At 41.0% G+C, this 14,399-nt stretch overlaps 1 protein-coding gene across 1 annotated transcript in view; it reads left to right on the top strand.

Moving 5' to 3' along the window:
* C1H1orf87 (chromosome 1 C1orf87 homolog) overlaps positions 1-7,412 on the top strand; it is a 128,287-nt gene extending 120,875 nt beyond the window's left edge. The window contains 1 exon segment of the mRNA XM_065884333.1: positions 7,252-7,412. Coding sequence (XP_065740405.1) covers positions 7,252-7,412 — 161 coding nt within the window.
* Positions 7,413-14,399: the final 6,987 nt, after the last annotated feature.

Below are 14,399 nucleotides of genomic sequence, written 5' to 3'. Positions count from 1 at the left end.
TTATCTATTTTATATATAGTACTGTATACATGTCAATCTCAATCTCTCAATTCATTCCACCTCCTCTTCCCCCCTTGGTAACCATAAGTTTGTTTTCTACATCTGTCACTCTATTTCTGCCTTGCAAATAAGTTCATCTGTGCCATTTTTCTAGATTCCATATATAAGCAATATTATATATTTGTCTTTCTTTCTGACTTACTTCACTCTGTATGACAATCTCTAGGTCCATCCATGTCACTGCAAATGGCATTATTTCGTCCCTTTTTATGGTTGAGTACTATTCTACTGTATATATGTACCACATCTTCTTTGTCCATTCAGAACGACCCTCAGAATGGGAGAAAATATTTGCAAACAAAGCAATCGACTAGGGATTAATCTCCAAAATATACAAATAGCTCATGCAGCTCAGTATCAGAAAAACCAAACAACTCAATCAAAAAATGGGCAGAAGACCTAAATAGACATTTCTCCAAAGAAGACATACAGATGGCCAAAAAACACATGAAAAGATGTTCAACATCACTATTAGAGAAATGCAAATCAAAACTACAATGAGGTTCCACCTCACAGCAGTCAGAATGGCCATCAGCAAAAAATCTACAAACAGTAAATGCTGGAGAGGGTGTGGAGAAAAGGGAACCCTCTTACACTGTTGGTGGGAATGTAAATTGGTACAGCCGCTATGGAAAACAGTATGGAGGTTCCTTAAAAAATTAAAAATAGAGCTACCATATGATCCTGCAATCCCACTCTTGGACATATATCCAAAGAAAACCATAGTTTGAAAGGATGCATACACTCCGATGTTCATTGCAGCACTATTTACAATAGCCAGGACACGGAAGCAGTCACACACCTTTCCATTTGTGTTGCAGTCTAAGAGTGGACACATCCCTTTCTTTCACTTCTTAACAAATACAATTTGTACATAAACCATGTGCCTGGCACTATGCTGAGCACAATCAGGAAACACAAAGATGAATCAGACATGAATCCCCCACCAGGTTGCTTACAGTTTCTCTGAGTCTAACCTACAATCCAACCTTGTAATTCCCCTGATTGAAATCATCAGCATGCCTGCTAACAGGCTGAACTCTAAACTGTTTAGCAAGGCAAAAGCTGGTCTCTATCCACCTGACCAGTATCTTCTCCTTCTATTTTAATTCTCTCAGCATATCCTACCCCATCATAATGAATAACTTGCCTTCCTCAACTGTGTCTTGCTTTCTCCTGTGGCTGTGCCTTTTCTTTTTCAAAAAAACATTTTATTTATTTATTTTTGGCTGCATTGGGTCTTCGTTGCTGCCATGGGCTTTCTCTAGTTGTGGCAAGCGGGGGATACTCTTCATTGCAGTGCACAGGCTTCTCATTACTGTGGCTTCTCTTGTTGTGGAGCACGGGCTCCAGGTGCGTGGGCTTCGGTAGTTGTGGCACACAGGCTCAGTAGTTGTAATGCACAGGCTTAGCTGCTCCGCAGCATGTGGGATCTTCCCAGACCAGGGCTCGAACCCGTGTCCCCTGCATTGGCAGGTGGATTCTTAACCACTGCGCCACCAGAGAAGCCCATGGCTGTGCCTTTTCTAACCCTACGCCCTCTACCTGAGCTGTCTGCCTCTCCTCTGTCCCCGCCAACTCCCCACACTGTCCACCTGGCTAATTAATACCTAAACACCTTTTATGTCAGAACTCAAGCTCTACTCCTCTGAGACTCCCATGGTTTCCCCAGACAGATTAAGGCCAACCTTTATCTGGCCTCTTACAGTTCTTTAACACCCATTATCATATTTGATATATTGTATTTTTCTATTTGGGACTTAGTACTACCTAAGTACTAAGATACTTTTTTATCCTGAGTACCTTGCACAATTCTGTTCAACCCTTTTTTAAGAAACAAATAAATGAATGTACATAAATAACTAAACCCAAAATAGAAGGTGATAAATGCCATTAGAGGGTGCTATGTGGGCATTCAGACAAAGGAGAATTCATTCCTAGTGAGGTGATAAGGTTATGTTAGTGTGAAATTGATCATTAAGGGAAAGTGCAGTTTGTATACAAAGGACTGAAATAGAGGGCCCTTCCTGGCAAACATGCAAGTTAGCCAAGCAAAGCATTATGTATGAAGCTCAATACAAGGAATTTGGTTTGAATAGAATACAAGGGCTATTAAGAAGAATATTAAATGAAAAATGTGAAAATATAGGATAGGATCAGATCTAGGAAGGTCTTAGATGACCGACCAAACAACTTGGATTTAATTCAAAGATAGTGAGCACATTGTGTTTCTAAGCAGGAGAGTGGTATGATGAAGTTGTATTTCAGAAAGGTCCTTGATGGCTATGTGAAGAATGAAGGAGAAATTTAAATTATAAAAAGGATAAAGGATGTTATTGCAATGCTTAAGTGAGATAATGAAATTCAGAACTAGGTCAGAGACCTGTGAAATGGAAAAGAGGCAGCACATACAAAAACATATGCACTGAAATTGTTGTACTTAACTACATACTGTTGTTCATGAAGACTTAGCATTATATGTGGAGTCTAAAAATATGGAACACATAGAAATGGTTGTTGCCAGGAAATATGTGGAAATGTTGGTCAAAGGGTAGAAACTTTCAGTTATAAGAAATTCCAAGGATTTAACGTACAACATGGTGACTCTCATTAACAATATTGTGCTGTGTACTTGAAAGTTATTATGAGTAGAGCTTTAATGTACTCACCATAACAACAACAACAAAATGGTAATTATGGGAGGTAAAGGATTTGTTAACTAACCTTATTACAGTAAACATTTCATAATATACATGTGTATCAAATCATCACATTGTATATCTTAAACTTACACAATGTGATATATCAATTACATCTCAATAAAAAAAGTTAGTGTACACATAGTACTTTCTAGAAGTAATCATATAACAGCACTAATGCCTTTTCATTCTCTGTATGTTTTTGTTTCATTTTGCTTTGAATTTCCAATGCAAGTTAATTCTAGACCACATGAAGTATGAACACCATGTAATACCCAAGGACTTCTAATAACTATACCAAAGAGAGGGGGAAATGAAAATTTTAGGTAAAAAATTCATCTAGATGAATTAGAAACTCATTTATTAAACATTTGTTATGAGCCCAGCCCTGTGTTAGAGGCTGGACCAGGAGGGAAACCAGAAAGGATGAGACATGGTCTCTGGCCTCAAGGAACTTTTAGGTAAGACACAGAGGCTGCCAATAGTTCAAAGCCAGTAAAAGAAAAAATTTTAAGACAGAATAAAGTATTATAATTAAAGACACAAACTAGACTTAAAGAGTCCAAAGAAAAGACAGAAGAGATGAAAAAAGCTCAGTGAGTACTCAGAGAGGGCTTCTTGGAAGAGAGAACTTGAGCTGAGCCCAGAGGAGAGGTAGACTTTGAATAGCTGGGTAGGGCATTCTGAGTGTGAAACCATATTCTGCAAAGGTTAGAAGGTGAGAATGAGTATGATGGGGAAGAAAGTGAGAAAGACAGGACTGACTGTCACTTTGGATTGAATAGTGAAGTTGAGACCCTACTGTGAATCCTGAAGGCTGGAATGAGGCTTAATTCTCTACGCAGTGTCCACCAAAGGTTCAACCAGAGGAGAACACAGGGAAAGCTGAAATGGGTCATTTAGGGAAGATACTGGGAAAAAAGGAGATCAAAAGTTTACTGAAATAACCTTTATTTCATGAGTCTGTGTTTACACATCAAGACTGTGAGAGTGTTGATGGGGTTACAAACAAAAACAAAACAAAACCAAAAATCAGGTAGAGAGAAAAGACGTTTCCAAAGAAACAAATGCTGAGTTTTGATGATGGATGATGGATCATAAATTTAGTTGCTAAGAGACTCCCAAAGACTGGGACCTTTCTCATACTTCTGAACTGCTCTGGGGAAAAATGGAGTTTTATTGACTTTGGGGCAGATTCTGGCAGATTTGAAATGACTTTCTCATGGCCTTTTCACTATTTATGCCCATTTTCTCTGTTTCTATGAAATTCATTAGTTCCTCAATAGCCAAGGAATGTGTCAGCCAAATCTGGAAACATCTATAACTATCTTTAATGAGGAAAGAGGATTAACTGAGGTCATCTTGTTGGTTTATTAGCCACAGTATTTAGCATACCACCATGGCCCTCCTCTAGACACTGAGCAGATCATCCCTACTCTGCCCAATGATGAATCAGTGCTCTTTATTATGTGCAAGGAAATATGTAGGCCAGGGCGTTCCTCATCCAGGGTGAAGGCAGAACATCCATCATCAAATTAGTATTTCTGGGAACCTGCTCTGAGCTTATTCTTTAATGGGGGTTGTCAAGAAAATATCCTTGAGGAGAAAGAAATAAGGAATGACTATGAATAACTGGTCAGGCTTTCTAAAGAAAGATGGGTGGTTGGGATAAATATTTGAGTGACTGGTAGATTGGGAATTTTCCCAGTGAACTGAAGGCTAGACAGAAAATATTTTAGAGTTCAAGGAGGCATAGTGCAATGAGAGCCCTCAAGGACACGGGTCTGGACTTAACATACGCTGTATCACTAACTCCTCACATCAACCACATGCTGAAGGGATTAATGTCCTTATTTACAGAGGAGAAAGCCACACTCAAAGTGATAAAATATCAGTAGGTGGGAAGTTGAGGCATAATTCTAACCCAGTTCTATTGGACTTCCCACTACACCAATCACCCATGACACACCAGAAAGATCATGAGATTCTGTTTGTTGGTTTGTTTCTTTGTGTGTTTTTAACCAGATTCAAGTCTAGACTTCACCAATTGCTGAGTCACTTATATTCGCCAAGCCTGTTTCCTTGTCTATAAAATAGGACTGATAATAATAAAACATACCTCCCAGATTTGAGAAAGGATCCAATGAGATTTAAAAGTTCTTTGTAAACTGAACATGAAGTGGATAGTAAAGAGGTTCTTATTTCATTCTGGTTCTGGTGGGACAAGGACAAGCTTCCCAACACTAAGATGGATTGTAAGATTATTTTATGCAGCTGTCTTGGGCATCCCCTAATGACAGCAAATTAGACAGAGATAAATTTCAGTCAATGGACTTTCGTCTGATGCGCGAATCCTCTACCAACGGTAAAACTTAGAAGATAGAAGAAAAGGCCCACACACACACCAGTGGTAATTCTTATATGCATTTTTTAATATTAATTCTAATTTTTAATTAAAATATAAACTAAATTATATATATAAATAATTTCTTCTAATTAAAATATTTTCTTGTGTATTTTAAGTAATATTGATGATATAACCATTATAACTATCCTATAAAAATACCTACATTAATGAGTGCTTAATAGTTCTGGGTATTGTACTAAGCACTTACTATTTTATTAATTTTCAAACAATTTGATTATCCCTATTTTAGAGTCAAGGAAACTGAGGCTCGAAAATTAAAGTAACTTCCTCAGTCAGACACTTACTCCAAAGTCCATGACTTATATTTCCAGAGGTGGAATATGAGGAAATGTCTTGAGGGAGCCAACCTAGACCAGGTCAAGAGCCTCCACCCAATCCAGAAAATTGTAAAGATGCAATTGGCCAACTCAAAGGAAGATATTTCTTCAAAGGAAAGGACCAACATTCTAATAGGAGAAAGAGACAGCAAATAAACCTGAATAGAACAGACAATTTAAAAACAGTGGATTGGATAGGACAGGATGGGGTGAGATGGGATAGGATGGTATGGAATGAGATGGGATGGGATGGGTTGGGATGGGAAGGGACAGGACAGGACTGAACTGAATAGAATTGAATTGAATAAATCACATTAGGACCCCAGCTGTCTGTAGTCCACTGTTAAAAACACTCATTAGAGAGCAGTTCAGAGAAGAACATCATGCTCAACTGTCCTTGCACGTTTAAATCCAAACAGAGCTCAAAGAGAGATGACAGGTATCCGCTATAGCCCAAATCTAATAGACTGGTCGTGGCTTTCTGCAAAATGACCAGGGGACCACTCCTTCTGGATTCTTTGAGAAAGAATTTCACAATCATTATTATAGTCTGCACAAGTACAGGAGACTAGAAGAGCCACATGCAAGGGATGTATCTCACCCCTATAAAAGATATTTAAAAGCTTGACACCTGTAGCGTAGATCTTCACAATTCATGGAAAATATTTAGAAAACAATCTGAGCCCTGCTTGAAACAATCTCTTTCCCCCATTCTATAATACAGTATGGTGGTTAAATGCATGGACTAGAACAACCTTGGGCATCTGTCCATCTCTATGCCTCAGTTTCTCTCTCTGTAAAATGGGTTGTTGTGTTAAGTGAGTTAATATTGGTAAATTGTTTGGAGGGGTGCCTGAAATATGGTAAATGTTATATATGAGTATCAGTCGTTATTGTTATTGTTGTTGCACTCTAATTAATTTTCTGCATCTCTTATCACCTCAACTGGTTGGTGATCTTCCTAAGGTAACAGACCACTTCTCAAAATCCTCTCTATTCCCAAGCACAGTATCTGACATATATAAGCTCACAATTAAGAGCTTATGAATGAGTCACTGACCTTTGCTGTTGTTGTGTTCTACCCTTAAACTCCTCTCTGCAGTTATCAAAATCTACTTACCCTTAGCATGGACAACACATTGGTATTGGTACATATAACATGTGGGTACCAGAGTATGTCCTGTGATAAGCACTACCATCTCTATTATACAGATCTAGACTCTAAGCCACAAGAAGTTAGGTGATTTACCTGTGATCACACAGCAAGCTGGAGGGAGTCACAGTAAATATATTTCCAGAAATGCATAAAAATGAGCTGTTTAAATCCTGCATGTCTAGGAACATATTTGGATATTTCAGTAAGTTAAACATAAACTAGAGCAATTAGGAATTGCTTTTAGCCGGCACCCCACCATTTTCAAAACTTGGTCTTTTAAAGTTTTATGGCTACGAAGAACAAGCTAAAATCGCTTTAGAGTCTACCTATGGATTATATTGGACCCCATCTCCTCCCCAAAATCACCCTCAGATTCCTCTCAACATCTATTATGCATAGCCAGGATTGTAAATATCTTTTAAGGGTGTCACTTGGTTTTTAAGAAGCTTAAAATTTCAAAATATTAGCATTTAATTCTTGCTCAGAAGTCATTCAAGCTAATGAATTTTCCTCTTTCTTGTTTTTTCTTTTAAAAATACTCTAAAAAAAATACTCTTTTAAAAAGCTCCCACCCACCCAACCCAATGGCAGGAGTTCTGGAGAATGAACGAGCCAGATGCCTCATTCACAACTACAATCTCATTTACAACCTGTCCCTGAGCCCTCGGAAAATTGACCAAGCCTTGCGGAGATTCCATGCTGGAGAAAATATGCTCTTGGAGCCAGCGCTTCAGTACTTAAAGGAGCTATAATAACAAGCCCATATTGTGAGAACAGATGTTCCCTTTGTCTCCCTTTTTACCCGGACACATGTTTCTCCTCAGCCCGAGTGCAGTGGTGGAGACGCTGTCAGAGTTGAGGCTGATGCAGCTATTGTCAACACTTTGAGCTTGGACTTGGTTTCTGGCTATGATGCTCACTCATAAGCAGCTCAAAGTGATACAAGGAAACCAGGTTTTCTCTTCTGAGGTGGCAAAAACCCAATTTCTTAAAATCCCCTTCTATTCTTATAAAGCTGGTGATGAATATCCAATGATTTTTTTTTTCAGTATTGCTGATCAAACTGTTTTTTTGCAAACCCTGCAATTCCATATAGTAAAAACATGCTAGATGTTGTCAACTCCCAAAAATGCCTGTGAATTAATAGACCTAAATATATCTTTTTTGGATGAGTAAGTCAGCCTTTCCTCTAGTCACTATTCTAGGATTTCCACAATTGTAAGAAAAATAAAAGTATTAACAATATATTATCTTAATACCAAGCAGCAGAAGCAAAATTTCAAGTGAAGTTTTCTGAACAAGTTCAATATTTTCTCTAGTACAAAACTAGATGATGTTACACTGTCTCCAAGGATATTTTTCCCAGAGTATTGAATACAACTTTTGAGGAGGGACTCCTGGAACAAAGGATTGTGGAAATAGGTAACATCTTCTTTGCTTCCTCTGGCAGGAAAACCAAGTAAAATTTTCCACCAGTTCCCACAGTTCTTCTAGTCTTAACATCCACCCCCCTGCAATTTGCACTACCCTGGCCACAACATACATACTTACATTCACATCACACCACTCAGGCAGTATGAGCTCATTGAAGGAAGCCCAGGACTTCAGAGACAGAAGTATTCCCAGTACCATCATTAATGCTGAATGACCTGGATCCTGATTTTCCAATCTCTGTGTGTGGAAGACAGGATGAAGGAGTTAGGTCAAGGGAAAAAGCAAACAGAAAGGTCTCTGAGCATCCCCTTTAATACATTTTACATAGTGGGGTATCTCCTAAAATCTTATAAATTAAACCTTAAGAACAAAATAATTTGGATCCACCAACGTAAATGATCTCTGAGGGCCTTCTAGTCTCTCCTGCTCTAGTTTTTATAATCCTTGAGTTGCCCAGAAAAATGCCCGTCTAACACTCTAGAGCCCTTGGGATTCCTAGCTGCCTTTTAGAACAGAGAAGTAAGCAGAAAAACATGGCTTTCTCATGCTACCAAAGTACCAAATGAGGGAAATTAGAATATTAGATCAGACAATGTAATATGCATTGGGCAACTACTGTGTGTCAGGAACTTGACGTATTCTGTTTCATCCAACTCTGACAACTCGATGTGGCAGCTTTCACAGCTCCTTACAGATGAGGAAACAGAGGCTCAGAGAAGTGAAGCAGAAGAAGGCTGCAGGGTTGTGCCTATGGATAATTGGCTGGAGGGATATGCTGCAGCTCTATTTATAATAGCCAGGACATGGAAGCAATCTAAGTGTCCACCGACAGATGAATGGATAAAGAAGATGTGGCACATATATAGAATGGAATATTACTCAGCCATAAAAAGAAATGAAATTGAGTTATTTGTACTGAGGTAGATGGACCTAGAGACTGTCATACAGAGTGAAGTAAGTCATAAAGAAAAAAGCATATACTGTATGCTAACACACATATATGGAATCTAAAAAAAAAGGGTTCTGAAGAACTTAGGAGCAGGATAGGAATAAAGACGCAGACATAGAGAATGGACTTGAGGACATGAGGAGGGGGAAGGGCAAGCTAGGACAAAGTGAGAGAGTGGCATGGACATATATACACTACCAAATGTAAAATAGATAGCTAGTGAGAAGCAGCCTCATAGCACAGGGAGATCAGCTCGGTGCTTTGTGTCCACCTAGAGGGGTGGGATAGGGAGGGTGGGAGGGAAGGGCATGCAAGAGGGAGAGGATATGGGAACATATGTATATGTATAACTGATTCACTTTGTTATAAAGCAGAAACTAACACACCATTGTAAAGCAATTATACTCCTATAGAGATGTTAAAAAAATAAAATAAAATAGATTAATTAATTAATTTCAAAAACCAGCCAAAATCCAGTTCAGGCACTTAGTAGGTGGCAGCCTTGGCGAATGTTAAACCTCCCTGAGCTTCAGTTCCTTCACCTGTAAAACGGGAGTAATTGTACTTTTCAGGGGAGTTTTATAAACACTGAAAGCCATGTCATGCAGACACATAGTAGAGATGGGGGCCTTTCTTATGTCCCTTCTCTTAGCAGCTGAGCCTCAGGAAGCTTGAACAATGGTCTGTGTGAAATGGCAGAGAGCAATAACACTACTGCTACAGCGCAAACAAATTTTGAGATACATCTGCTTTCTAGAACCAAGGGCCAGTTGCTCTTAGATCATCTCCGGTCTGGAATTCTCCACTGCTTTACCCCAGGATGTGTGTGGTATGTAGGTGTGAGGGTGTGTATTTGTAAGACTTGCCCTTGTAAAAGTAAATACTCATTAGATTTTCTCTGAGTAAAGCATTAAAAAAAAAACCAAAAAATCAACTTAAGCCATAGAGAACAGCTTAGATATCTCGGTGACAAAGTGACAGCAGAGGTTAAATGAGGCCGGGCTGTGAAGCAAACCACTGGACACAAACAGCAAAATGCTATGAGGTCATTATGCTTCAGAATATTTTTTAGTGACCACTATGCTAAAGCTTTTGCCTGGTTTGCTTATGGACAATGTTACCCTTCTCTCTCTCTTTTTTTTTTTCTCAGATCAGAGTTGTTTTGTATACTTCCTGTGACTGTGTCATTGTGAACTTCTAATAAACACTGGGTAGAGGGAGTCTGGTGTCTGTGATCTTGACCAGCTTTCTCTAGCAGAATCTTTCTAAATGGGTGTCTGTGTGCAGTGGCCCGGTTAACCTCCAGGATTCCCTGGAGGGACTTGGTGTCGACTGCATCTGCCCCAACTCTCCAAAAACCTCAGCCTCTAAAGATGGAAAGAGCACTGAAGACATAGCAGAGGCTGGATCTCACCACCTGGGCAGACTCTTTCCCAGATGTGTGACCCTGAGCAATCCACTACCTCCCCATAGAGTCATTCACATTGAAGGGGATAATGTATACAAATTGCCTGACACTGGCACAGAGATGTGCTCCACAAGGGGGAACTGGCTTTCTATTTTATTCTTATACAGTGTTTCCTTTTACACCATTCAATGGGCCAAATCATTATGCACCCTTTCCAGATACAGACACCTTATAAGCCAATGGTTGGCTCACTGGTCATGTGGTCCTAGAGTGCAGAGACCATGTCCTCCACATTTCTATTCTTCATTCTCTCTCCTGTCCTTACTCCTCACCATAACCCAACCAGGTGGGCATTCCTATGCCCATTGTACAGATGAGACACTGAGGCTTGGATGGTAAATGGATTTGCCAAAGGAGTAACAGCTAGTGAGTGACGAAGTCAGGACCAGAACCCAGTGCACAACTTCCAGTCCAGCGGTGCCCTGCAGGTCACAGTTAGAGCAAATAACCCACAGAATTCCCGTTAGTGTGTGTGGTCTGACTCCCCAGCAAGTCTAGTGGACACACCAAGCCAGGACCAAGGTCTTCCTGGTTTTTGTCCCCAGCACAGAGCCCAGATTCACCATCCAATGGGAACCTGGAACACGTTTGTGGAATGGCACCTCCACATGAACATTTGGAAAAGCCAGCAACGTTTTGCCCTCTTCCAGTACCCCCAGCTCATCACCACCTTCTGGAGACAGGAATAAAGGGTGTTTTCAGGACTCTGGACGTGATCGGTTCACACAAGCGGAAGCACAACTATACAGATCGCGCCATCCAAACAGTTTGCTAAGTGCCCACTAACTCTTCAGAGGAATTTCCCGAGATCATTAAGAGAAACAATAACGGGATTTTATATTCTAATTGGGATCAGAAACTGGACAGCTTTGGAGCTGGCTGGAGAACTGTGTGGCTCTGAAAATAAACACTCCCCTTTCTGCTCCCCCCTCCTCACCCCCCACCCCTTGTGAGAGCCTTTCAGCTCTGCTTCCAAGTCTCCTTAGCAACAAAGGTAGGGGTTCCCAGAGCTGGTGCCTCTGGAATGCCAGCCATTCCCCTCATTAGCATTCAGGGCCGCTCATCTGCCTGCACATTTGGCCATGGGGCTGTGCAAAAGGCAAAGTGCCTTGGGGGAGGCCCAGCATTTAGCGTGATTGGTTGGGACATGGGAAGCATCCACAAAGACTTTCCAAACAAAAGGCATCAATATTACTTGTGGAGCCATCAGTCTGCCTGGGGCACAATGTGGCTCTGGCTCAGCCACATGCTTCCTCCCCAGGTCCTGTGTGAAGGCGTGGTGGGCTCTTGGCCCTGAACACCAGTGTGTTGGATGGTCTCCCTCCTCCTCCCTCTCTGTGCTGCCAGGTCTCTCCTCAGACTCAGTTTATCCAGGTTGGACAATGGGTGGACTCTAATTGGTGGTGGGAGTGCCCACGGGAGGGGGGTTGACAGAGGGTAAACAGTCAGATGGTAGGACAATCACAAGCAGATGGTGCTGCTGGGAATGGATTCCAGACAAATTCACGGGCAGATTGAGCTCTGACAAAGACTTATCTGGTGGAGAGCAATTGGCACCTTATACTAAGCCCTTGCTCAAAACACACATCCTGCTCTCCCACACAATCTCTGAGAGTTCCATGAGGTTCCATATCACCAGAATTCCAAAATATTGATCAATAGGCCAATCCCTGGGAGATTCCAACCAGCAAAGCACTTTCTCAGCATTCTCATAGAACCAGTCCTTAGCAGAGTTTCCTTCAGCCTCCCTGTGTTTGAACACCTTCAGAGATGTGGCTCTCACTCCTTGTCATCTTCTCCTCTCCACACAGCTCCGATTTGTTCTTCTAAAATTTGTTATCCTTTTAATCCCTTTTCTACCCTCCCTTGGAGCCAAAGGAGGAGGAGGAGGAAGAGGAAGGGGCTGAGGAGGAAAAGGGGGGAGGGGGGAGGGAAAAGGAGGAGGGGGGAGGGAAGGGGAAGAGGAAGAAGAAGAAAGAAAGCTTTGTTTCTTTCCTCCAGAATGGACTCAAGTTGGGGAGGGTCTCAAGACTGGGAGGAAATTGGGAGAACAGATGTGTAAGCAAGTATATCAGCTTGATAGAACTGCTGTGTCCAAGCACTACCAACTGGGTAGCTTAAACAACAGAAATGTGCTGCCTCACAGTTCTGGAGGCTAGAAGTCCAAAGTCAAGGTGTCTGCAGGGTTGGTTCTTTGGACTGTGATGGACAATCTGTTTTGTGCTTCTTTCCTAGCTTCATGTGGTTTGCTGGCAATCTTTGGGGTCCCTCAGCTGATAGATGTAAATATAACCCATATCTCTGCCTTGTTTTCACATGGTGTTCTCCCTGTAAGCATGTCAGTCTCTGTGCCCAAATTTCCCCCTTTTATAAGGACACATCATATTAAATGAAAGCCCACCATAATGACCTTATTTTAAGGTCATTACCTTAAAATTGATTACCTCTGTAAAATCCCTAGTTCCAAATAAAGTCACATTCTGAGGCACTAGGGGTTAGGACTCCAACCTGTCTTTAAGCAGGTATACAATTCAACCCATAATAGCAAGAAAATAAATAATTGTATGTATGTGACAAGCACTTTGTTAGATTTCTCCTGGGAATGAGGAAGGCAAACAGAGGGTATAAATGCTCCACTTAAGCAGATCAGTGAGAGCTTCCTGTGATAAGACACTTGTGCTCACCCTGAGATGTTGAGTGGAATTTTTCCAGGTGAGTAAAGGGAGATTATCTTTCCAGGAAAGGGAAGAGCATACGCAAGCCACATCTAATCTCTTTTCCACCTAGTTTTCAGAATTTGCCATCCTCTCCTCCCCAGTACATACACACACACACCAGGTTGTATACCTTCTTTCCTTAACTCCATAAGCCAGGATTTGGGGTCCTTCCCTCATCACGTGTGTTGAGGAGAGAGTATTGAACACAGGACTCCAGGGATGCTGACAGCAGCCCAAGTGAGGAAGACATTACCTCTGACATTCACAAGACTGGAAATCTAAATCCTCTTTTTAATGCTGAGTGACTGCCAACAACGGAAGGTGTGACTCTCCCCTGAAATTGGTGGGCAATTCCACAGGAACTTCCAGTGCCCTAACTCCAAAGGGTGGGAATTCTGGGTCCCCTGTAGGGTATATTATATTATTTTTCAAAATATCTAGTGTTACAAACTTGTATCCTCTCCCTAGGGGGTGATACTTTCCCACCTCATTGAAGTTAAGTTTGGCCTGTGACTCATGACTCCCTTTCCAGCAAGAGAATTGTCAACCCCACCCTGTTGACCCCAATCACTTACTTTGGTCAATAAAGATCAGTAGAAGAAACATGTCACTCCTAACAGTAGCTTTAAAAGACATTGTATGATTCTTCCACCTTCTCTTTTTCTTCTACCACAATTCAGAAAGCTCTCTGAGAGCAGGCTGGGACCAGGAGCAAAGGCCAATGTGGAACAGAGTGGAAATCAGTATTATAGACATATACATAAAGAAAAGTCAACCTTGGAGCATGAACAAAAATTAAGCCACTAAGAATTTGGGATTGTTTGTTATCATGGCAAAACTTGGCTAAGCTTACTGATACACCTTTGAAAGTCAGAGAAAAAGGAACATAATTCCAGCCCTTGGAACTCTGCAGTGTAAAGTTGCATGTTCAGACTCTTTTGAGTTTTCTCTCTTTAACTCACTCATGGAGTGTTTCTTTCAGACACTGTGGCAGAGATAGCTACCTGTCTACCAAAATTTTTACTCCCTCTTCCATAATGGGGAGTTGAAGATGAAAAAAGTAGCTGTCCAGCAGAGATTCCATTTCCCAGCACCCTTTGCATTGAGGCATGGCCTTGTGATTAGTTCTTATCAGTGGAATGTGAACTGAAGTTATATGTGTTCCTTCTCA

This window comes from Phocoena phocoena, chromosome 1 (genome assembly GCF_963924675.1).
Source record: "Phocoena phocoena chromosome 1, mPhoPho1.1, whole genome shotgun sequence".
NCBI lineage: Eukaryota > Metazoa > Chordata > Mammalia > Artiodactyla > Phocoenidae > Phocoena > Phocoena phocoena.
This window is presented reverse-complemented; position numbering and strand designations above follow the sequence as displayed.